Source organism: Cyclopterus lumpus, chromosome 4 (assembly GCF_009769545.1).
Source record: "Cyclopterus lumpus isolate fCycLum1 chromosome 4, fCycLum1.pri, whole genome shotgun sequence".
Classification (NCBI taxonomy): Eukaryota; Metazoa; Chordata; class Actinopteri; order Perciformes; family Cyclopteridae; genus Cyclopterus; species Cyclopterus lumpus.
In genome coordinates this window covers 4,857,951-4,882,118 of record NC_046969.1, presented here as the reverse complement: position 1 = coordinate 4,882,118, position 24,168 = coordinate 4,857,951, and the positions used below count along the sequence as shown (strand labels likewise).

Sequence of the window (24,168 nt, the reverse complement as noted above, 5' to 3'; positions counted from 1 at the left end):
ACATTTTGGTTTTATAGCTACTATTCTAATGAAGAATTGCTGCTAACACACAATTATGCAACCACACTTAACAACTTTATTAAGGTTTTTTTTCAGTCAAACATGTAGGCATTAGTTTGAATCCAGTTGTCCAAACATATTTATGACATTCGACGCATCCACCAAACACAAACTAGATCCACTTCAGTTGGGAACGCTGACTGGGCAATGGTGTGGATCTTGAATCATATAAAGAACAATCAGGCAGTTTGTTTGAATGCATTTAAATGTCAACATTAATAAAAAAAAGATCTGTGAGCATGGTGGTGGAGCTATCTGGGCTGAGGGATCATGTAGGTATACGGCTGCGGAGGTACTCCAATACTGCATCTGTTCCTTTGGCCACAATGGCTGCTCTGGGTGTGCGGAAAGGATTCCCCTCCAGACTGAGACACCTGAGAAACAATATAGGTCTTACAATTATCTATTCTGAACTCAAAATGAACACTGATCATTTTGAAAACACAATTAGAGCTAACCATAATGAAGTACTACACATGAACATTACTTAATTAAAAAGCTACCAAGGGATACATGTCCTGATCATAGTGTGATTCCGACAGAGCACCAGATTGAGTGGAGCTGATGGTGTGCTGAAGAAGCTCAGACACCAACATGTTGGGGCCGTGGACAGACTAGTGCTCCATACCTGAGGCTGGCACAGAGGCCCAGTTCAGGGGGGATGTTCAGCAGGTCATTGTTTGACAGATCCAGTGTCGACAGATGAACCAACTTTATCAAACGATGAGGGTCCACCTCGTCCACTTGGTTGTTACCAAGCAAAACCGTCTCCAAGGAAACAATCTGATAAAGGACTTCAGGGAAGGACTTGAACCTGTGATGAGTAAAACAGAGTGGACTCACTTTATTCCTATCTAAAGGAGAGATTTGAAACAATGTAAAAAACGGCAACTTCCGGTACCGTTTAGAGCATGGTCCCAAGAGACTTTCTTTTCAGTTTACATGTTTTACATATGCCTACCAAGTTTCATAAATGTAGGTGAAACGTAGTGCTGGGGCTGCTTAAATTAATGAGGTAACTACATCTTTGACACATTTTGAGAGGGTTAATCTGTGAGAAGGGTATAAAAGTAGAAACATGTAACTTACTGTTGCCACTAGGTGACGCTATGAATATAATTCAAAATTATCATATGGATGTCTTCAGGGTCAGTATGTCATGACATATGAGAAATATGGAGCAGATTAGATAATGTATGGCTGGACTCGCAGCCTGATACGCAGCAGAAAGCACGGCACGCAGCAGAAAGCACGGCACGCAGCAGAAAACACGGCACGCAGCGCGGTGACGCTTCTCCGTCCCCGACTTGAGTTTCCTGAAGCACGATGACGGCAACAGACCAGCATCGATGTTTCTTAATGCTCATTTATTGCTCAGCTCTTTCAGGCTGTTTGTGTGCACGCTCTCTGCAGGAGCCCCGAGGGTACAAAGCGTTACAGCGGTCTTTACTATAATTTATAATACTCGGCGGGCCGGATCAAAACGCCCAACGGGCTGGAGTTTGCCCACCCTTGGCCTAGATACTAGGCCTTATTATCCTGGGTGGATTAATTCAATGGGTGACACTCTCGTTTATGTTCTGTAGTAGGCAGCAGTCAGTACACGACATGTAGGGAATGTATGACGCAAATCAGGAAACACCAATAAAAACCGTATTGAAATCAATACGAGTAGACGGTCCAACAAATGTCAGTACTCATAAAAAGGGACACACACACACACCCACACCCACACACACACACACAAAGTTACCTGTTGTAATTGAGGATAATGGAGCATAGTTTAGTTAAGTTCTTTATTTCAGACGGTAGATCCCTCAGCTGGTTATTCCTGAAAGAAAAAGGAAAGACATAATAACCCAGGCACTGGTTCCTATTTTCACATAGGGAATCTCTAACATTGTAAAAATATTGGCTTGTTATTTGAATTTATCTGTAAGTTTTGACTCATGGTTTAATGCACTTCTTGTAAGTCGCTTTATATAAAAGTGTCAGCTAAATGACATGTAATATAATGTAATAAAAGTGTTTGATTAAACAGGACAAAACCACTACAGATGGAGGACAGTGGTGATTTCTGATCATGACTCATGTCACCGTCATTTCCCCTCACCAACTTTCCTAATCAACTCTAAAGTCAACATATATTAAATAACATATAGAATTCTGCTGCATGGACCTCCGGTTAGCATGCGAGGGGGAAAGGCGTGTCTACGGAAGGCTCCGTGCTTCACAACTTTCAAATGATTAAATCTTAAAAACACATTAATACTTCTGCCTGTACGGCTTCATACTTACGTCTGAGAGACAATGAGCCATAATCTGCGGACGAAAAAAAGACGAACGAGCCACCACATCACCGGGAAGGACGACGAAGGCTACAGCTCCAGCTAAAGTCAAGATGGCTGCTAACGCCTCGGGCGACTCGTCGTCTCTACCGGTGGCCTTGGAGAAGTTGCGCACCATGCTGGTTAGTGACCTCAAAAACACGATTGATGAGGCCTTGGCCCCACTGGCGGACTCGATCAACAAGCTACGTGAAACTACGGAGGAACACGGCCGACGGGTTACGAAGTAGCCCCGTCGGACCACAGTGACAGAATTGTCAGCCTTGAAGAAATGTGCGCCTTGCTAAAAAATAGAAACTGTATTCTCTTCTCTCACACAGTGGATGATCTTGAAAACTTATTCCCTACTCCGCCGACCTTGGACCGGGCACACCGCCTCGGCGCACGGCGCTCCGGACCCCAACTTCAAACCAAGAGCAATGATGGTGACCGTTCACTATTACCAGGACAAGGAACGCGCACTGAGAGTGAGCCGGGACAAACTCAACTACTGCGGGGGACGAGTCGTCTTCTATCAGGACTACAGCACCGCAGTCAACAAGAAGCGAACAGCATTTAATCCTGTGAAGGCCCTTCTTTACCAGAAAGGAGTGAAGTTTCGCATGCTTTTTCCTGCTGTGTTAAAGGTCGACCACAAGGGGGACACGCACTCCTTCAGCACCGTGCGCAAACATTCTATGACCAGCATCTGGTAAACTGTGAGTAACAGTCGGAACAGATTGAACTCATGTGGGACGGTTGTTGACATCTTGTTCTGCTTCATTTTGTTACACTGGTAGATTTCAGCTTTTATATTTCTGTTACTATTATGTCATCATACCTCTTCATGTTATCAGTTAGTATCTGTACTCAATGTGCTTAATACCAACTTTGTTTATTATAAAATGTAACCTGTTAATTCATTTTGATTAGCTGTTGCACGGGAGCCACCCGTTTGTTTAGGGTAGTGAGTGATTTGATGCACTGGAAGTTGAAGATTAGTTTTCTCCTGCGGTTCTCTTCGTTTGGGGAAGTAGACCTAGGATTGTTTTGGGGTAATATGGGTTTGGCCTACAATTTACATTGTAATGCAAACAAAACAAGGACAGAACTAAAGGGCAGAACCAGATCTTTCTCATTTTTCCAACCGTTATTTTAATCTAACCACAGTCTTCTCTGTAACTCTCATCTTGGTGTCCCTCTACTCTAAACCACAAACTGTTCATGGCTAACACTAGCAAATCCTCTGATAGAGTTGTCTCCAACCCTCAGACTGTCAGATTTATCTCATGGAATGTAAAAGGGGTAAATGGACCAGTAAAACGTGCAAGAGTTTGCACACCTAAAAAAACCTTAAAGCTGATGTAGTTCTCCTACAGGAAACACATTTGAAAAAGTCTGATCACATCAGACTGCGTAAGGCTTGGTTTAGCCATGTCTTCCACTCAGATTTTGATACCAGGGCATGTGGAGTTGCAATATTAGTCAGCAAAAAAATACAATTCACTCCAACGAATGTTGTTTCAGACTCCTGCGGCCGATACGTGATAGTCACAGGCTCTCTATTTCATATACCTGTTTTGTTGGTTAATATATACACTCCCAACTGGGATGATGTTGACTTTGCTAACAGGCTTTTGGCCTCCCTGCCAAGTCTAAATACACATCAACTGGTGCTTGGAGGTGATCTAAATTGTGTAATGGAAATATTACCCCTTTAATTATTTCTGAAGACCAGACTGGTTTCGTAAAAGATAGGTCATTCATTTTCCAACATCTGCAGGTTGCTTAACACAATTCACACTCCGCACTGGTCCCGGAAGCAGTTATCTCATTAGATGCTGAAAAGGCTTTTGACCGGATTGAGTGGGAGTATTTATTCACGGTCCTACAGAAATTCAGGTTTGGTGATATTTTCGCCTCCTGGATTAAGCTCATATATTTATCTCTGCAAGCATGTGTCAGCACAAACTCACTACGTTCCCCATATTTCTCTCTAACAAGAGGCACACGCCAAGGATGCCCACTTTCCCCCCTTGCTTTTTGCAATTGCAATAGAACCACTCTCCATTGCATTGAAAACATCTATACTTTTGCGAGGAGTACACAGGGGTGGGATAGAACATCGTGTATCACTGTACGCAGATTACCTTTTGTTGTATGTAAATGACCCAGTGGCATCCTTTCCTACAATTAAATAGATTCTGGTGGAATTTGGTTCATTTTCAGGATATAAATTAAACTTAAAAAAGAGTGAATTGCACCCAATAAATGATTTGGCTTGCCAAATTCAACAAACTTCAGTACCTTTTCGTCTAGCCAGTTCAGGTTTCAGATACCTTGGTGTGAACATAACCCGCAGTCTTGCCTCTCTTCATACAGCCAACTTTAACCCCTTGGTTGAAAATATGAAAAATGACCTTCTTAGATGGAGCAACCTGCCCCTGTCACTACCTGGCAGGGTGCAGTCCATAAAAATGTATGTATTTCCCAAATTATACTTGTTTAGATGCTTACCAATATTCTTGCCAAAATCTTTTTTCCGATCTATTGATAAGATCATTCTAAACTTTATCTGGGCAGGTAAGTCGCCACGAGTGAGCAAGGTCTTTCTCCAAGGCCCGAGGGACATGGGTGGCCTGGCTCTTCCTAAATTAATTTTGTATTATCAGGCAACTAACATTCAAAAAAATATTGTTTTGGATTAATGCCCCTGAGACTGATTGGTGCCTCTTTGAGGCCCAATCGTGCCATTCTTCCTCTCTTCCTGCATTGGTATACTCATCTCTTCCGATAAAACTGTCCAGCCACTCTTCTAACCCGGTTGTCGCTTCTTCTCTGGGTCCGATTAGTAATAACCATCTATTCCCACCGTCTGTATTGGACAACACCTTCTCACAGTGGAAAAAAAGAGGACTGAAGTGTTTCAGGGATTTTTAAATGGCCAGTTCTCTAGCTTCGACTCTCTTTGTAAGAGATGTGACCTGGACCGTTCAAATCTCTTCAGATACTTTCAGGTCCGCCACTTAGTAATGAAGCTCTTCCCGTCATACCCCGACCTCCCATGCAAAACACTTTGGGAAAGCCTACTGGACATGCAACCAACTCAGAAGAGTTGGATCTCTAAAGTTTACAACCAGATCATAACCACAATGGATACCTTTTCTACAATCAAAACCAAATGGGAAAGTGAGTTGAATATGAACCTGACAGAGAATTGGTGGTTGGGTGCACTGAAGAGGGTGAACACATCTACGTCCTGTGCCAGACTTGGTCTTATTCAGTTCACAGTGGATGCACTTTAGCAACAGCAGACTAGCTAAAATATTCCCAGGCCATGACGCGGGATGTAACCGTTGTGGTTATCCTCAAGCAGATTTATTACCCATATTTTGGGCGTGTCCTAAACTTGGACATTTCTGGTGCTATGTTTTTAATATTTTAACTATAGTTTTAGGGATTGAGTGAACAATCGTGCCCCCTTATGGCAATCTTTGGAATCCAAGCTAAACCCATTCTATATAGTATATATATATATATAGTATCTATATAGTTTTATTATTCATTGTTATAATTTTATTTTTTGGACTATTATTATCTTATTTCCTTACTTTTATTTTCTGTTTTACGTTCCTGTTTTCTTCTTCAATATTGTAAATTGACTAACGCATACACAAAAAAATGAAAATACTTGTTCTTTGATCCCTGTATGTTTAATTGTTCATTATCATCAATAAGGTATCTATTAAAAAAAAAAGAATTCTGCTGCATGTTCTGTACAATGTTAAAAAGAACCGAACAGAACATTAGGTGTGGACTCATTTCATTCTTACATGCTGGGTGGTTAAGTGTTTTTCAAAAGACATGCATCAAGGACCCATTGTTGGATGATTAACGCGGTGTCAGCCTCGCCTCTCACCTTGGACAATAATCATTCAAGTAAATATAGTGGAAGCAGAACTTCTATGCAATGCCACAATGTCTAGACTGTACCTGAGGTCGATGTGGATCAGCTGCAGCAGCTTGCAGACGTCAGGACAACAACAGGTGAGTCTGTTGAAACCCAGATTGATATCTGAGAGGGAGGGTGAGAGCTCTAGCAGTCTAGACACACACACGCACACGCACACGGTTAGTCCCCGAAACCCGGTTCTAAACAGGAACCAATAAGACAGCAGGTAATACCTTGTGTGTACCTGGTAGGTATGGTGGTCAGCTGGTTCTTGCTGAAGTTCACAATAGTAACACTTTGATCTGCTGCAACATTAAACAGCTCATCTGGAATATGACCTGCCTGCTTCTCACTAAACACAAACACACACAAATATTAGTATCCAGTATCATTGCTTATATATTAATAATACTACTACTACATTGTCTTTATATTGCACATTTCATCAAAACACTTTACAAACATTAAAATCATCATATTAGAGATATACAATAAAAACAGAGCACACAATCACACATTAAAAGCAGTTGTGAAGAGGTACAGACACTACTATTGTAATAACTCCAAGTACATAACTAGTAGATAATTAACAAGCTCTTATGAAAAAGAAGTACACACTAACCTGTACACCAATGACTTGAGAGCTGTAATGGTGTGTACATTGACCCTGGCCTGGCTGGGTAAGGGCATAGCCGTCTGTCCTTCATCTGCTCTCTCAGGATCCTCTGCAACAAACACTTTGTTGTCAGACTCCTGGTCCTTGACCTTTCACAGTGAATGAGCATTGTTGGCCTTGAGTTCACAGACGGCTTATGCGTTTTTATGCTAAGTCTCTTATTCTAAGATGACATCCTGTTTCAAACTGCTCACTACGTGCACACAGCCCACACACACACACACACACACACACACACACACACACACACGATTAATCGCATTATTTGTCTGTGATTAATCACACATGCATACATACACATATGTTCAATATATAGGTTCAAACCCCCGTACCTGTCAGCACCGAGAGCCAACCCCTTTGCACCTCCTTCTACACAGAGAGCCTGAGATGCAGTTAAAAGCTCAGAAACCTCTAGCTAGTACCTGGATCACCAGGGATGATGACATAAACAACCTGTATGTATTATGCAATCACCAGGGATGATGACATAAACAACCTGCTTACCCAGTAATTATCTGTGAGAGAGATACACAGTGATACCTTTGCTGAAAGTACAATTAGTAAAACGTTGTGTCTGATATGTCTCACGAACACACAATTGTTTCAGCCCTTTTAGGTATTGTGGTAAATTGTAAATTGTGTTTCTGGTCAGCACAAAAAGTCAACTGTACCTTTAATTCTTCCTCTTAAATATTCCAGAAGCTCACTGGTTCCTTTCTGTGAGGAGGACAACAACATATTAATATGAATGTTTGTTCTACACACAGAACATCTGTAAACCTTCAACAGCTCTACTACTATTATCTCGAGGTGTATGCATTTGGTTTTATTCAATTCACCATAACCTCTTGATAAGATTTAAAAACGTAAAGTACAGGGATGGAGAAAAAGAGCATTGTGACAGCAAAATGGTAGAATGCTGTGATTCAGGCCTGTGATACGTGCTTCAATAAATAGGAAGTATCCAGCGAGTGAGAGAAAGTAGCGTCAAAGAAAGATTTTGGCCATAAAAGAACAAATATGTAAGTTAACCATGAGACTTTAGTTAGCTTGCATGTTTGAGTTGTCGTCCATTATGCTCACCTTTTTCCAGTTATGCTGCCAGAAGCTACACTGTAACAGAATATTGCTCGGGCGAAGCTAGCAGCTGACGATAGATAATATGAGTGTGTCCCCACAAATCTATGCTGAAACCAAGCGTACGCATGTTTAATGGACAAATCGGGGATTCATTTGAAGTTTAGAACGGCCATGGACCATGATTACACATAAATGATGAGCGCCTAGTCAGCTGACTTCATGTAAAAACACACACACACACACACACACATTTTAAAAGAATGCATGTTATCGTAAAACTGAATTCCTTAAAAAAGACTTTGATAGACAAATATATTTAAAACTGGCATTTTCAGTCTTATCTATTATTGTCAGATTTAAAATGTAAAATGTATTTCCAATCTGGGAGACTTCAGAGCAATGGGACTGTGGCATTGTGCCGATTGCAAATAGAAACATGCTCCGGTCAGTTGAATGATGCCCAATCATCATGAATATTTTGCATGTGCGCTCAATTTGTGAGCAAAAGGAACATTTCGACACATATATTAGTGAAAAACACCAACCACTGCTCGAGAAGCACAGAAACTAGAGGCTGACCAGTGATTGGACATGAATGTGAGTCCCTTTGATCCTACCGGTACCCAAACTACAATGAGAGAAGATGCTGCATGATTAATGGTGATGTACAGATTAATCTTTAGGTATGCTTTGTGTTGTGTGTTGGTTGGCAACCGTTCTTCTGAATGTTGCTGAAGAACATATAAAGAATGATTATTTGTGTGTTAATATGTAATAAACATCATATAAAAGCACTTTACAGTGATTTTACATGTTCGGGCTGTTATGCACTCAGCTCCAGATTGTGGTTTAGCAAAGCATTCAGCTGTTGTAGTTTTGCTCTAAATCACAGCGACTTGTGGCTTGTGGCATAATTCTGCTTAATGGAAACTGGGACCACTGCCTTATGTTCTCCGTTTGTGTTGTGGTGTGATACCTACAGTGAGCAGGTCTCTCCTGATTCCTCTCAGAGGGTTTCCCTCCAACAGTAGCACCTTCAGATTGGGCAGCAGGCTGAGAGATGCAGGAAGACTGACAGAAAAATGCTTTTCACATTAAATACCTGAAAGATAAGTGATGATAGCGTCTACTGCTAAATAGAGAAGGCTAGGCTGCTGACCTTTGATCTGGATAACTCCAGTTTTGGCTTAAATGTCAGATTGATTGCCGACTGGATATTTTAGTCATACAGTTACAAACAGTATCCGTTGTCATGGTGCCAGTGACCTACTTGGTGATGTTATTGTTGGTGAGGTCGAGGCGCGTGAGCGTGCTCAGTAAGGTGATCTGTTCAGGGAGGATTTTGATCTTGTTGTCTCGGAGCTCTAGAAGTGAGATGGCTGTCAGGCAGGTCAGCTGCTCCGTCTCCAACTGCTCAATGTGGTTGTTCCCCACATACAACTCCTACACGCACACGCACAGCTATAGGACAATCAAGCTTTACACCTGGGGAAACTGATGTTCCTATGGTTACCTTGAGTGCAGGTGCAGGAAGCTTTGGGAGGAGGCGGAGCTTGTTATGTCTGAGGTAGAGCTGCTCCAGAGCAAGCATCTTTGATAAGCTTGCAGGAATGTCAGTCAGCTGGTTATTGCTGCAGTCCAACAGCTTAACATCTGTGAGATCAAGTCAGAATTAAAAGATTAAGTGTATATAAGCATACGCACATTTAAAAGGACTAACTCCACCATGTCATACTAACACTTTCTCACTCTTGAAATACTTTTCATTTTGCAATTGCTGTTCAACTAGTCAATGAATCTCAATAAAAAATGTTTACGATTCTTAATCAGAATAATTATAAAATAGATATCAGGAATTACAGCATGTATTATAATCATCAACTATTTACAGTTGGTGTTCATAGTTTGGATACATACAAATAATGTATAAAGGGGACATGGGAATAGCTTTTACAGACCGTAGGCTACTGTATAGTTGTAGTGGATTTTATATATACTTGCACATGTAAATAAGAAAGTTTATGTTTTAAATTAATACATAAAGAAAGATATGATAATTAATAAGGGATATTATGAAGAATATTCTGGAGGAATGTATTATAAAGCATAAGAGATGATCACTGTTTTATTATTGTAACTGTTTGTTTATGACAAATGTAACAATTACCTGTATGATGCATGAGAATAAATGATGTGTTATTGTTTAGAGATAGTTAAAATGGATGCCGATTGAAACCTGAGATGTTACTTTTAGGATAATAAGTTTTATTCTGGAGGGAACTTCATGTCTTTGACCGGAAGTGTGACGTTTGACTCTGCCATCTTAGAATGAATTAGCCTAGCAAACAGAATGGCTGCATTCTTTAAACTATCCAACCATACGAACCTTTAGGTGTGAACTCATAGCCGTAGCCTTTGTTATGGAGTTTAGAGTTCTACTGGGGTGAGGGGTCAGACAGACCTGTTCTTCGGCAGAACTGTGGACTCCTTTCTCATTCCAACTCCACGATCGTGAACCTAATTGACGATCATCTTTGCCAATAAATATTGTTAAACTTTAATTAATTTAATCATGAATTTTCCTGCGTCCACAGGACCCAAGGTTTTTGAATATTCTTTCACTACACAGGGAGAGACCCATCATTATCAACTTCCAGGAGTTCACATCCAAGGACATGGTACTGAGAGAAGCTTGGAAACGGGGAAAAATCCAACTGGGTAACAGAACTCTCTACTTCGATCATGACTATGCAACAGATTGTCAAGAAGCGTAGGGAATACAACTGGATAAAGAAAGCCTTAAAGGAAAGGGGGATTCGCTTCCAAACACCATACACGAATATCCGGATCCACTGGGATACGGGGACCGGGACATTCATCAGTTCACAAGAAGCGCGGGATTCTCTGTGGAAGAGCTGGAGACTACCGAAGGAGAGAGCAACCTGTAAACACGGCTCTGTGAGCTTCTGGGATGGCAGCAGGCATTGGGTCGCCGGGAGAAAGGACCAGCCGTGGCTCAGAGAGCGAGGGATCAACGCCAGGATTTCCAGAGGGGTCTCAAGCCGCACGACCCGGTAGGACTGTTACCATTCTGAGACTCTAACTTGACTACACTAGATTTGTATTTTGGCTTTATATTGATCACTATATATCTGGTAGCGACGGGATAATTTCTCCATGGGATACGTTGGACTCACAGGATGGGAGAGTTACTGCTTTTTGACTCAACAGCCATCCTCAATGCTGGGCCCTCTCCTAACGAGAGGCAGTACCCTTCACCCACCAACTGGGGGTCCCAGTGGAGGAGGAGCAAGAGGTCTGTTTACTTTTGTGTTTCATAGTCACTGTTTTTGTTCAGATTTTGTTTTGAGGGGCAACAAGCTCATGTATTATTTGGTACACCCATGATAGGGTCACATAACTTGAAAATGATCTCCTTAAATGTGAACGGCCTGAGTAACCCAGTGAAGAGGAGTAGAGTGTTAGCAAAAATGTAAAAGGACAATACACAAGTCATATTTTTAACAAGAGACACACATGTCAAAACAAGAACATAAGATGAAATGGTTTGGGTACATAAAACTCTTATTACAGCTCTTGTAAAAATACTTGAAGAAGAAGTAGCTATTCTGATTTCCAACTTTCAACTTGGAACTGATTAAGGAAAAGGGAGACAAAGAGGGTAGATATATAATTATCAAAGGGAAGGATAGATAACATGTCGGTCACATTTGTTAATATACAGTATGTGCATACGGCATACTGAAATAATATGAAAAGGACAAAATACAATGAATTACAGAAATCATTGAGAAAACTAGAGAAACAACAAAAAGATGGGGACAAAGGAGCACCTTGAATGACGAATTAGAAAAGAAACAGATTCACAAAACAAACTTTTTAATGAATCGGGAACCGAAAACAAAAAAGTAAGCTGCCCTCCTCAGGAAACAACAAAGTATTAATTCAATACACAAGATCGGAGACCCCTAAACTAATAAAATAAACTTACGAACCAGAAGAAATTCATACAACTTTTAAAGATTACTACGAAAGCCTATACTCATAGCCTAAGATTGTCAATGAAGATAACAAATAAACTAAAAAAAATCAAAATAAAATCATTAGATCTTCCTTCCATAGGAAAAAAATAGTGTTAAGCTGTCTAGAGCAGGGGTGTCAAACTCATTTCGCATCGTGGGCCACATACGGCCTAGGGAGATGTCAAGTGGGCCGGACCATTAAAATTATACCATACTCTGCTATAAATAACCAAAATATCATGTCTTTCCTTTGTTTTGGTGTAAAGAAGCACAAGAACATTAGGAAAATATTGAAATTTAATGAACTATTCTTTTACAAAACATTTCATGAAACACCTCATATTTCCTTAGACAAATGTGCAATTTACTTTTATCATTCACAAATATGCATTGCAACTGATCCCACTGATTGTACAAAGGCACAAAACTTTAATTGGTACTGAAAAATATAGTAATGCACTTTTGTGATGTCATTGCTCTCGTCAATTGCCACGGAAAATGCAATAAATGACTTGACTCTCTGTTTCAATTGACTGTCTAAATCTGCCGATAGTTCCGAAATCCTCTCTGCTATAGTATTCCTCGTCAGGCTAATATTGGCAAAAGCTTGTCGCTTCTCGGGACATACAAGTTCAGCCGCCTTCATCATGCATCGTTTAACAAAGTCACCGTCGGAATACGGCTTCGATGCTAATGCTATTTCGCTAGCAATTAGGTAGCTGGCTTTTACCGCTGCTTCACTGACTTCTCGGCTCTGGATGAAAGTTGACTGCTGTTTCCTCAGACCCGCCAGCAATTCGTTAATCTTATCTCTTCTCAGTTGTCCTTGCAAGCCGTCATATTTTTCGCTGTGATGAGTCTCGTAGTGGCGTTGAATATTATATTCCTTCAATACCGAAACTTGTTGCAAACACACCAAGCACAAAGGTTTTCCGTCCATCTCTGTAAATAAATAGGACGTGGTCCATTTTTCTTTGAAAATTCTACACTCCTTATCTACTTTTCTCCATTTGGATAACGACATTTTGGCTAATGAGGGTGTAGCGGAGAGGTAGAGACCAAGGTATTAACAACGTCGTAACAAGCAGCAGATGGCGCATTGATACCGTCTGCTGTTTTCAGTCTGTCTCAGTGATGCGGCTTGTCTTCTACTCTGATGGAAAGAGTGCTCCCCTTAGCGGATAATCCATGAATTGCAGCGAATTAAAAATATTAATTCCATGTCTTTTATGCATTTTTTCCACTTTCAAATTATCCTGCGGGCCTGATCGAACCTCCTTGGGGGCCGGTTCCGGCCCGCGGGCCGTATGTTTGACACCCCTGGTCTAGAGGCACTCGCCAGGTTTGCTGCCTTAGCCCCTCCCTTTTTGCAATATTCATAGAGCCTCTGGCCCAAGCTATCAAACAAAACAAAAAAAACGATCAGTTTGGCAAGAATTTTACATTCTAGCAAACTGAGACTTCACTGGTGGCAAGGAATCCCCTGCCTGAGTGCCGACTCATACCAGTATCGATAAGTGGGCAATTCCTTCAATGAACTGTGGGCGGGCTCGACACAGCTGTAACTAAATATCGCCAACTCAGGTGTATAACCAAGTTGGGGCTTGTAGCGTCAGCTGAAGCGTCAGGGAAGACTCCTCGTATGAAGGGAGTCAAGACTCGGAGGATAAAGACGTGGGAGTCAAGACTCGGAGGATAAAGACGTGGGAGTCAAGACTCGGAGGATAAAGACATAGGAGTCTTTCGTGGGAGTCTTCGGTGGTGGCTGAGGGCGGCTGAGTATAAACATTCCCTGTGATAATGTGTTTTCTTTCCATACCTGTGTGCTCATCTACTCGTAGATACTATAGACCGCGGACTCGGTCACAAATGCATCAAAATCCCTACTCTCTTATTTATAGCACCCGCTCCACACAGCCCCAGCCCTCGTCACACGGGGCCTCTGGAACTGCCAGTCAGCTAAACGCAAGGTGGACTTCATCTCTGGCTTCGCTATCAAGCAATCACTGGGCTCTCACTGAGACTTGGATCACACAAGACAACACATCAACCCCTGCTGCTCTCTCCTCGGCCTTCTCCTTCAGCCACACACCCAGACCCACTGGTCGGGGTGGTGGCACAGGTCTACTCATCTCACCCAAATGGAGTTTTGCTCTCTACTCGCTTCCATTTACCCCACTGTCTTTTGAATTTCATGCAGTGACGGTTACTCATCCGGTTCAACTAACCATTGTTGTTCTCTCCCATCCACCTGGCTCCTTGGGAGACTTCTTGGAAGAACTAGACGTCCTACTATCAAACTTCCCAGAAAACGCCCCCCGCTCATCCTTCTGGGTGACTTTAACATCCAGACAGAGAAGTCATCGGACCTGCTACTCTTACTGTCTTCCTTTGCTCTCTCGCTCAGTCCATCCCCTCCTACTCAAAGCTGGCAACCACCTTGACTATATTTTTACCAGAAACTGCTCTACATCTAACCTCACTGTAACTCCACTTCATGTCTCTGACCACTTCATCTCTTACTCTCTCCCACTCTTTGGAACTGACAACCCTCCCACAACGGACTCTGCACCTGTCCGTCGCAACATCCGCACCCTCTCACTCTCCTCTCTGGCCTCGTCTGTTCTGTCAGCCCTCCCTTCAACTGACTCCTTCTCACTCATGCAGCCTAACTTTGCCACTGACACTCCTCTCTACGCTGTCTTCCTCTCTTGATTCTCTCTGTCCTCTTACGACTCGAAAGGTCAGCAAGTCCTCTCCGGCTCCGTGGCTGTCCGAACCAGTGCGCGCCAAGAGAGCCACTATGCGAGCATCGGAAAGGAAATGGCGAAAATCTAAACATGCCGGCGACCTGCTCGCCTATCAATCTCTTCTCTCCTCCTTCTCTGCCTCCATCTCTGCAGCCAAAAGTCTGTTCTACCAATCCAGAATCGAATCCTCTTTGTCTAACCCCAAAAAGCTCTTCTCTATTTTTTCCAACCTCCTTCCCTTTCTCACCCATCTTATAAACACCTCCCTCTCAACCGGCTGTTTCCCTAACTCTCTGAAGGAGGCAAGAGTCAACCCACTCCTGAAGAAACCCACTCTCGACCCGTCTGAAGTCAATAACTACAGACCTGTCTCTCTCCTCCCCTTCCTTTCCAAAACTCTAGAGCAAGCTATCTTTAACCAAGTCTCCTCCTATCTACAAAGCAACGACCCCCACCAGTCTGGATTCAAGGCAGGCCACTCAACAGAGACTGCCCTCCTTGCTGTCTCTGAGCAGCTTCACACTGCTAGAGCAGCCTCTCTCTCCTCTGTCATCCTTCTAGACCTTTCCGCTGCCTTTAACACAGTGAACCACCAGATCCTTATTTCCTCCCTCCAGGACCTGGGTATCTCAGGCACCGCGCTCTCACTCTTCTCATCCTACCTCACCGACCGCACTTACCGGGTAACCTGGGAAGGATCTGCGTCTGAGCCTTGTCCTCTGACTACTGGGGTCTCTCAGGGCTCAGTCCTTAGTCCTCTTCTCTCTGTACATCAACTCTCTCGGCTCTGTCATTCGATCGCATGGCTTCACCTACCACAGCTACGCTGACGACACCCAATTGATCCTCTCGTTTCCCCAATCTGAAACACAGGTAACAGCCCGAATCTCTGCCTGTCTGACTGACATCTCTCAGTGGATGTCCGCACACCACCTGAAAATTAACCCGGACAAGACGGAACTTCTCCTCCTTCCAGAAAAAGGCTCTCCCACCCACGACCTGACTTAACTTCAACAACTTAGTGTTGGCTCCGACTCCGACTGCCAGGAACATCGGTGTGACACTCGACAGTCAACTCTCCCTGACTGCCAACATTACCGCAATAACACGCTCCTGTAGGTACATGCTGTACAACATCAGGAGAATACGACCTCTTCTCACTCAGAAGGCGACACAGGTTCTGGTCCAGGCTCTGGTCATCTCACGGCTAGACTATTGCAACTCCCATCTGGCAGGTCTACCTGCTAATGCCATTCGACCTCTACAGCTCATCCAGAATGCAGCTGCGCGACTGGTCTTCCACCTCCCGAAATTTATCCACACTACTCCGCGACCTTCACTGGTTACCGGTGGCCACCCGCATCCGATTCAAAACATTGGTACTTGCGTACCGTGCTGCGAACAGATCGGGTCCGGTCTACATCCAGGACAGTCAAACCGTACACCCCACCTCGTTCACTTCGCTCGGCTTCTGCCAATCGGCTTGTAGCTCCGTCACTACGAGCTAAACACTCAACAAAGTCACGACTTTTTGCTGTGCTGGCTCCTCATTGGTGGAACGAGCTCCCCATTGAAATCAGGAAAGCAGAAAGTCTCTACATCTTCCATCGCAAACTAAAAACATATTTTTCGACTGTACCTTGAAAAGGGAAGGTAGCGCCGTAGTAGCACTTTGGTAGCACTTAAATGGCTCTTACTGATAGCACTTTGTAGTTTAACTTTATTGAAGAAATTGTACTTGCTTGATTTTTGTTGTTCTGAGTTTGGACTCATGGTTTAATGCACTTGTTGTAAGTCCCTTTGGATAAAAGAGTCAGCTAAATGACATGTAATGTAATGGTGCATCTCAAATTAAGGCTTTGTAGGTGAGGAGAATAATTTTAAAAGTGATTCTTGATTTTACAGGGAGCAGCTAATACAGAAGAAATGTGATCTCTTTTTAGTTTTTGTGAGTACACAAGCTGCAGCATTCTGGATTAACTGGAGGGACTTAAGAGCCTGATAATAAGGAATATTTTTTTCAGCCGACTACCCCCTGAACAGTACAAAGCATTTTTGGTTGAAAAGAAAGATGCACAGCGCTGTGTCATCAGTGTCTGATTTAAGTTATCAAAACGCTGAGTTGTCATTGATAAGCCTTAATGTGGCGTGGAACCCATTTGTGCAGTTCTTCTGTTGTGGAACTGAGTGTAACTCCAATGTATTACTTCATAATAAAATTAAAAAAAAGTAAATGATATGGTTTTGAGCTGCTGCGGCCCGACGCTCTGCATCAGTCCAGTTCTTGTATTAGTCCGCGTGTTTCGTCCCGTAGTGCCGATTAAACCTGTAGTCCTTTAACACAGCGACCTGTTCTCCACACACTGAGCACACAGCTTGACCTTTGACGTCAGTAAACAGATACTTAGAAGTCCAAACTCTACATTCTGTATCAACCTTTCCTTTCGAGGGCTCCTGTCGGTGAGGCTGCGTAAGCGCTCACGCACTCACACGCATGCGTAAATGACCTTCAAAATAAAAGCAGTGCCGTTGTACTGCATTAATGGCGTGCATTTATTTACTGGGACAGCCCGTGGGGCGTAAAATGCCCAGGTCTGTGATGTCTGCCACATCTCTAATGACTTATCAGAACAGAATAGCACTCGATATGTTGTTAGCAGAGAAAGGAGGAGTCTGCTCGATGATTGGCCAAAGTTGTTGCACCTTTATTCCAAATAACACAGCCCCAGATGGATCTTTCACTAAGGCCTTAGACGGTCTGAGAGCAATGTCCCATGAATTGCCAGAACACTCAGGCAGAGACACCCCCCTGAATAATTGGCTAAATAATATGTTCGGTAAGTGGAAAGGCATAATCATATCTGTGTTCCTTTCCATAGTTATAGCGATAGTAGTGATGGCGTTATGTGGATGTTGCTGCATCCCCTGTATGAGACAGTTATGCCTGAAGTGTATCACCACAGCAGTGGATTCCAAATTTCCCCCGTCATATCAAACGGCTCTGTTAGCAGAGGAGGTACAGTTGTTGGAGGAGAATGGCAAAGATGGTATGATAAGATTCGACATAGATGGATCTGAAGAAAAGACAGAGTTAGACCACCCCATTCCTGTATACATAACATGCTAATGTTTGACCATATCCCATATAGTATACGCACACATACATGAGACTTTTGTGATTTTATACTGTTTTGATTGTGCCATACTATGCGCTTAGAGGATTATCCAGTAGAATGAGAGGGTTACAAATACCTAGGGACAACGGTTCTCTAGTACAAGGGGTATATTAAGATCCTGGATATAGGTGGGTTTTAGCTTAGCTTTTTATAATATAGGTACAAGCGTTTAGGCTGTTAGAGATTTCCACTCTGTTAAATAAGTCACACACACAGTTATGAACTGATATAGCACATTCTTGTAGCTCAATATTATTGTTTAGTTTACATAAATTATGTAAAACGGGGGAGTGATAATATAAATGCTTATATATTGTTATAAGGTTATGCTTTTGTCAGGTTACTCAAGTTCAGAATTTGTTGAAATTTGTGTCTGGGAATGTCCGGGTGTCTGCTTCTCAAGAATAGATACGCGCCTTGTATCACAACACTCACGCATGTTATCGGAATAGTCTCATGAGAAAAGTGGACTGGCCTTGCACGGCTCAGTCCTGTGAGAAGAGAGGAGGAGATGGAATTATCCCCCTCCTTGATAGTTCAGCACCAATGAGAAGTCAGTATGATGCATACGAATCTGTGACAAAATCGGTGTAATCTGTGCCGGTTCTAGGGAGAGTTTTTGTGACGCCCCTGTGATTGCAATCGCAGCGCTTGTACTTTGCTTGGGATCAGAGAATGAATCTACCAGAACGAGAGAAGTTGTTGGCTGAATTCTTCGGAAGGCTCTACCAGGCATCCAATTTTGACACACGCTTTCAGATTCTTCCCTTTTTCTCCCTTTTGAAGGTTTTCTTTTCGGGAGAGTTTTTCATGAACCAATGTGAGGGTCAAAGTTCAGAGGCTGTTGTATGTGTACAGATTGTAAAGCTCTTCGAGGAATCTGCAAAATAAATGTAATTTAATTGAACAGCAGCCATGTAAAGAAGCAGAAGAGCTGGCCTTACTTGTGAGCTGGGCCAGGCTGGCAGGCAGACAGCTGAGCTTGTTGTGACACAGGTTCAGTTTCTGCAGACAGGTGAGACGGCCAAGGCTGGAGGGCAGGCCCTCCAGATGGTTGTTGGACAAGTCCTTAAACCAAAACACAACACCTCCGTCAGCCAATCCCGGTGGGAGTGTAATACACTACATACATACAGTATGTAGTAGTTACCAGCTGGGTCAGGTTCTCCAGTTGTCCCAGTTCATCTGGCAGGCTCTCCAGCTGGTTCTGCTGGAGGGTGATGCCACAGAGGTTCTTCAGAGTACACATTTCCACTGGCAGTGATGTTAGCTGGTTATGACTGGCCATACAGGAGAACAAAGACACAATGGATTGGCGTTTATTATATGGTTAGTCTTACCACAGGCCAGACATTTTGCCAGTTAGTGCCGTGTATCCTCCCAAATATTTAAAAGAAAAGGTATCCTTTTTGTGTTGTCCTTGTCTATTTTACAATATCTGATTAGTTGTTTTCCACTCATTTTAACTCTGCTATAATGTGAATGACAAGTTCTTCAGGAATGGTTTTATCCCATCTGAAAAGGAGTTGGGCTCCGGCGTGTTAGATTGTCCTGGTCATTAACTTCAGTTTGATGCTATCGGTTCCCATTTTTCGTTGTCAGTATTTTATGTATTTCCATTCAAATCCCCTGCAACCATGGCGCAGCGCAGACTTACCGTCAACTCTCTGTGACTGTCTCACACGCCAATGCTGAGCACCTGTTGCTAAGAGCTTCCTATGCTACCTGTAGAATATTGTGTTTGTATTAGTTAGCAGGTCAAATAAACAGACGGAATTTTAAAAAAGAACCATGTTTGTAAACAGAGCTCTGACACCCAGGGGGGCTATTGGAGTCAGGCGTTTACATTTATGGGATGGCAATGTAATATATTGCCTGAATAGCAACCTTCTCCTAAAATACTGCTGGGTCTGTGGTATTTGCATTTTAAATCTGATGCCCACAGTGCATGAACTGACATCAAATGATCCGCATCAGTTATCGTTTTTGGAGCTTTGGGCCTTTGTAACGGCCTCTGCTTATCTTACAAGAGTAACAAGTATGGCTTTGCTGGCTATTTGTCCCTGAAGGTGTCACAGAAACAGGATCCTGGAGCTCCCTTGGAATAAAATCCCTACTCCAGTGTTAATCTGGTCTCTCCTTCTCAGCTGGACTCATCCCTGCCAGCGTCTGCCCATTTCTGCCTTGGTTTGGTCTTCTTTTGTTTTTGCTGACAACTCCACACACACTTCATCCTGCTCACACATAGGCGTTTACAGGACTGATGTTACGGACTCTGCCACTCCACAAACGTAGCTACTTCTTTACTTTACTAAATCACTTTAATTTACAAACATCCATTGTGTTCATTTACGTATTTGTCATTGCCTAGGAGCTGGGTTATGACAGCAGAAATACAGAAAATTCCTTAAAGGTTGATAACCTTTCTAGCAGCATTGTGTGTCATTCGCCAGTTCATTTACACACAGATACCAAGTGTTCATTTTAGTTTTTTGGCTCTTTTTATTATTGATATTCCTGATTTAAGGACAGAAAAGTGATTCCCAAAGTGAGACACTGGTGTTATGCTATGTCGTACATCTATCAGCACAATATCAATTCCTCTCCAGTGGCACCAGCACAACACCTTGACAGAGCGATTGCTCACATCTCTTAACGGATGAACTTTTACAAATAAAAACATTCCCATCACATCATACTATTCAATTCAATAGCTTTGTCTGGTGCGTGCAAGTGTACCTGAGTCGCAGTTGCTGGAGTTCCTGCAGTTCTCCCAAAGCACTCGGTAAACTGCTCAGCTGGTTGTCATGAAGCTGCCAAAGCAAAAGTAACATATTTTAACAGCTACAATTAAAATAAAATCGTAAATACGACTGATGTCTCAGTTAAAACTTCTTTCATCACTACCTACAAGTAATAAAGTAGATGCTTTGTATTGTGTTAGTGTCTCAGTAGACAGCAGGTTCTATATTTAGAAAGTGAATGGGTTAGGCTCGGACTACATTACAGGAGCTCTGGGTCAATTGTTATTAGAATGGGGTTCCTTTTTACACTGTTTCAGATTTGTTTTGACATGATTTCGGTAATATTCTTCTTAAAGAAGCTGTCGTACCTTGAGACTTTTGAAGCAACTCTTACTCCGCTTAGGCAGAAGCAGGCATAACAACCAGCAAACTGGAAGATGAAAACCGTGAAATTGTGTATTACTTAGTGGAGTCAGACTGATTTGATGTTACTTACATCCAGAGTAGTGAGTACAGGAAGTAGTCTGATGTCATCAGATAGTTGTGTGAGCTGATTGGATGAGAGGAGTAGTTTCGTGAGGTCAGTCTGTTCCCACCAGCGATCTGATGCTCTGAAGGAAACATTCTGGTGGGCCTCTTGCGGGGTGTCAATGTTCAGACGATACACATCCCTAGGGACTGAAGCATTCATTTTGTTGATATGATAACATTAACCACACACACTTGTAGCTGGTTAAAGGGAAACAACCAACGCTTTACCAATTCCCACCTCGAATGCAGACTGGCTAATCCTAGCATAGCATCAGCCAGCACTGGTCCATAGACTCTCATCAGTTCTTCATGTTCAGGATGGTTTTGTGGATTTTAAGCTGGTCGCGGTTAAATAGTGTGTAACAGTGATACTCGTACAGACAGCTTCGTTTCTTAAAGGTTAGGCCAACATTAGCACATCATTAAGTAGCGTAAGCACTTATATCTAGCTACTTAAGGTGCATTGTAATTTTACATAATAATAGTTGGCAGTTACTCTTTGCTCAGGGTTCTGCTAGACTTGACTAAAATAAACTACATTGTTAAAGTGAGTTACTGTTGGACCTGTTCGTTTTAAAGTGTGTTACCGTTGGACCTGTTTGTGTTAAAGTGTGTTACCGTGGACCTGTTCTACTGTCAGTGGACCTGGAGCTCGTTCACTAATACCTTCTCTTAGCCCTCGGCCGGAAAGGTCCAGCTGGCCGCTCTTCCTGGCTGCGTTCAGCTGACCGGAAGAGACCGCAGACTCCGTCTTCTTCTCCCTGAAGCCCGCCAGAGAATCCTGACCCGCTCTTTTCAATCGAGACATTGTCCGTGTGTTTATTGAAATCAACGTGTTGTGAGTGTTTAACTCCACGCGACACTGAAGCGTCTTCCACGAGCCAGCAGCTGCAATTCTTTTCCGGCATCCAGCTTATTGGCGCATTACCGCCCCCTTGTGTTCCGGAGTGTGGATCAGATTTACACGCTAACCTACTACTCACCCTACTAATCCGAGCACCCCCGAGCCTCAAACCCTGACCCCTCAGGGATTTACTGATGTCACCTGTTAAGAGTGTGAGAGACTTTAGGGCTTGAAATGGGGTAAATGTGAATGGGACAGCACTTTGCTGCAACATATGACGTTACCATGACAACGTCAACCAATATTGTGTACAATTGTGGGTATTCTATTTATATTTTTTACTTCCTGATCTGAACTTCTTCCAGGCTATTTCCTCACAAGATGAGAGGTCATTTAAAATCATTTATTTACTTGTTTTTGTTAAAACATGTTCAATAACCAATTAAAATATTTGAAGAATGAATAAATAAATACATGTGTTTTTATGTCCCATCTAATGTTTCTGAGTAAATGTAATATAACAGACTGAACACCCATAAGCCGTCCTCTCTTTAACTTTTTTTACGTCTCCATGCTTTTACTGGTTACCCCGTGTTTAACATCACATTGCAATGAATTGTGGGTAATTTCCTTTGGCAAAGTCTGCATCTAATGCTGACTTACGGAAAGGGTTCATAAAGGGTACAAAATGTCTGCAAGAGAACCCTCAAACACGTGATGCACAGATTTAGCGGTTGGAGATTGGGATTGGGCCTAAAACCTGCTTTTAAATCATATCCTACAAAAGACCCCTGTGTCCCTGAAGAAAGCAAGTATTGGCTACTTCCATTCGCCTCCTTTCCATACATGGCTCTGTGGGTAAAGAGAAACCACATCACCAGATAATTGATCTATGAGGTGTTCTGGGCCGAGTAAAATAACTTCCGTTTTCTCTGAGTTTAACATCAGGAAGTTGCAGGTCATCCATGTTTTTATGTCTCTAAGACTGTCATGTGTAGCCACCGAGAGACGGGACCCAAACACCGACAATGTTGCAAAGAAACTTTATTCTTCACTTAAATCGAGGAATTACTTAAATCGAGGAATCACACAAAACAACGAGCGATCACCAGGACAAACCAACACTGGGGAATGAGACAAACAGAGTTTAAATACACAGGGAAGGTGCAGGTGATTGGACACAGGAGGAAACAATCAGGGACAGGGCAGACAACCACAGGGACAGGAAGTGCAGGGAAACAGAGGACACGAGAGACAGGAACTTCAAAATAAAACAGGAAACAAGACACAAAAACTCGAGTTTGACCACGGCACGGAACCCGGCAGCGGGAACCGGCAGCGGGAACCGGCAGCGACAGCGGCACAGAGTCAGCAGCGGGAATGGAGGTGGCAGCAGGAACAGGCGGGGGTTGCGGCATGGAGGCAGCAGCGGGAACCGGCGGGGGCTGCTGTCCAAGTTGGTTCATGCTGCAGAAAGGGCTCAGAGGGACTCCATCATGTCCCGTAGAGCGCCTTGCGACAAGGCACGGGGAGCAGGGGTCGGCCGGAATGCCGGCAGGCGACGGGGAGCAGGGGTTGACCAGAGTGTCGACACGAAGGCGGCAGCAGGAGGCGGCGTGGGCCACGTCACAGAGGCGGCAACTGGATCCTTACGCCGTCGTGGCCCAGAAGCGGCAGCTGGAACCCAACGTGGTTCAGAGTAGAGGTAGTAAAAAAAGGTAATACTGTGGACTGTGGTACATGCAAAGACACATTGATAGGTGCCAATTAAAGTCAAAACGTCTTTAAGCAGCCTCGTCGGGATGGGGTCCTAGAGACAGTTAGAAGGTTTAGAAGTAGAAACCGTTGAAGACAATTGGTCAAGGTTGATGGGAGAAAACCCATCCAAATAAACACCAGGGTATACAGACGTTTCCAAGGCCACTCCACTTGAGGACGGATCGGCACTGGTTGAGGGCAAGAGATCATCAATCTTACCTTTAATA

General features: G+C 43.1%; 1 protein-coding gene across 1 annotated transcript; it reads right to left on the bottom strand.

The window, feature by feature from the left end:
- Positions 1-53: 53 nt before the first annotated feature.
- lrrc40 (leucine rich repeat containing 40) lies at positions 54-22,462 on the bottom strand. Its single transcript, XM_034530173.1, has 15 exons — positions 22,006-22,462; positions 21,305-21,486; positions 20,804-20,877; positions 19,215-19,344; positions 19,009-19,132; positions 9,609-9,748; positions 9,366-9,538; positions 9,076-9,166; positions 7,687-7,732; positions 6,962-7,064; positions 6,584-6,691; positions 6,381-6,491; positions 1,814-1,891; positions 689-874; positions 54-434 (listed from the first exon to the last, which is right to left on the bottom strand). Exons 1-15 carry the CDS (start codon positions 22,145-22,147, stop codon positions 329-331), a joined length of 1,794 nt encoding a protein of 597 aa, XP_034386064.1. The 5' UTR covers positions 22,148-22,462; the 3' UTR covers positions 54-328.
- Between the last annotated feature and the right edge of the window lie 1,706 nt (positions 22,463-24,168).

Excerpts from the sequence above, each read along its gene's own strand:
- lrrc40 (XM_034530173.1), bottom strand. The coding sequence starts at position 22,147 with ATGTCTCGATTGAAAAGAGCGGGTCAGGATTCTCTGGCGGGCTTCAGG. Across the intron at positions 19,345-20,803 it reads CTCCAGCAACTGCGACTCAG|TCATAACCAGCTAACATCAC; the intron begins GTACACTTGCAC and ends CTGTATGGCCAG. Across the intron at positions 7,065-7,686 it reads TTTAAGAGGAAGAATTAAAG|AGGATCCTGAGAGAGCAGAT; the intron begins GTACAGTTGACT and ends TGTTTGTTGCAG.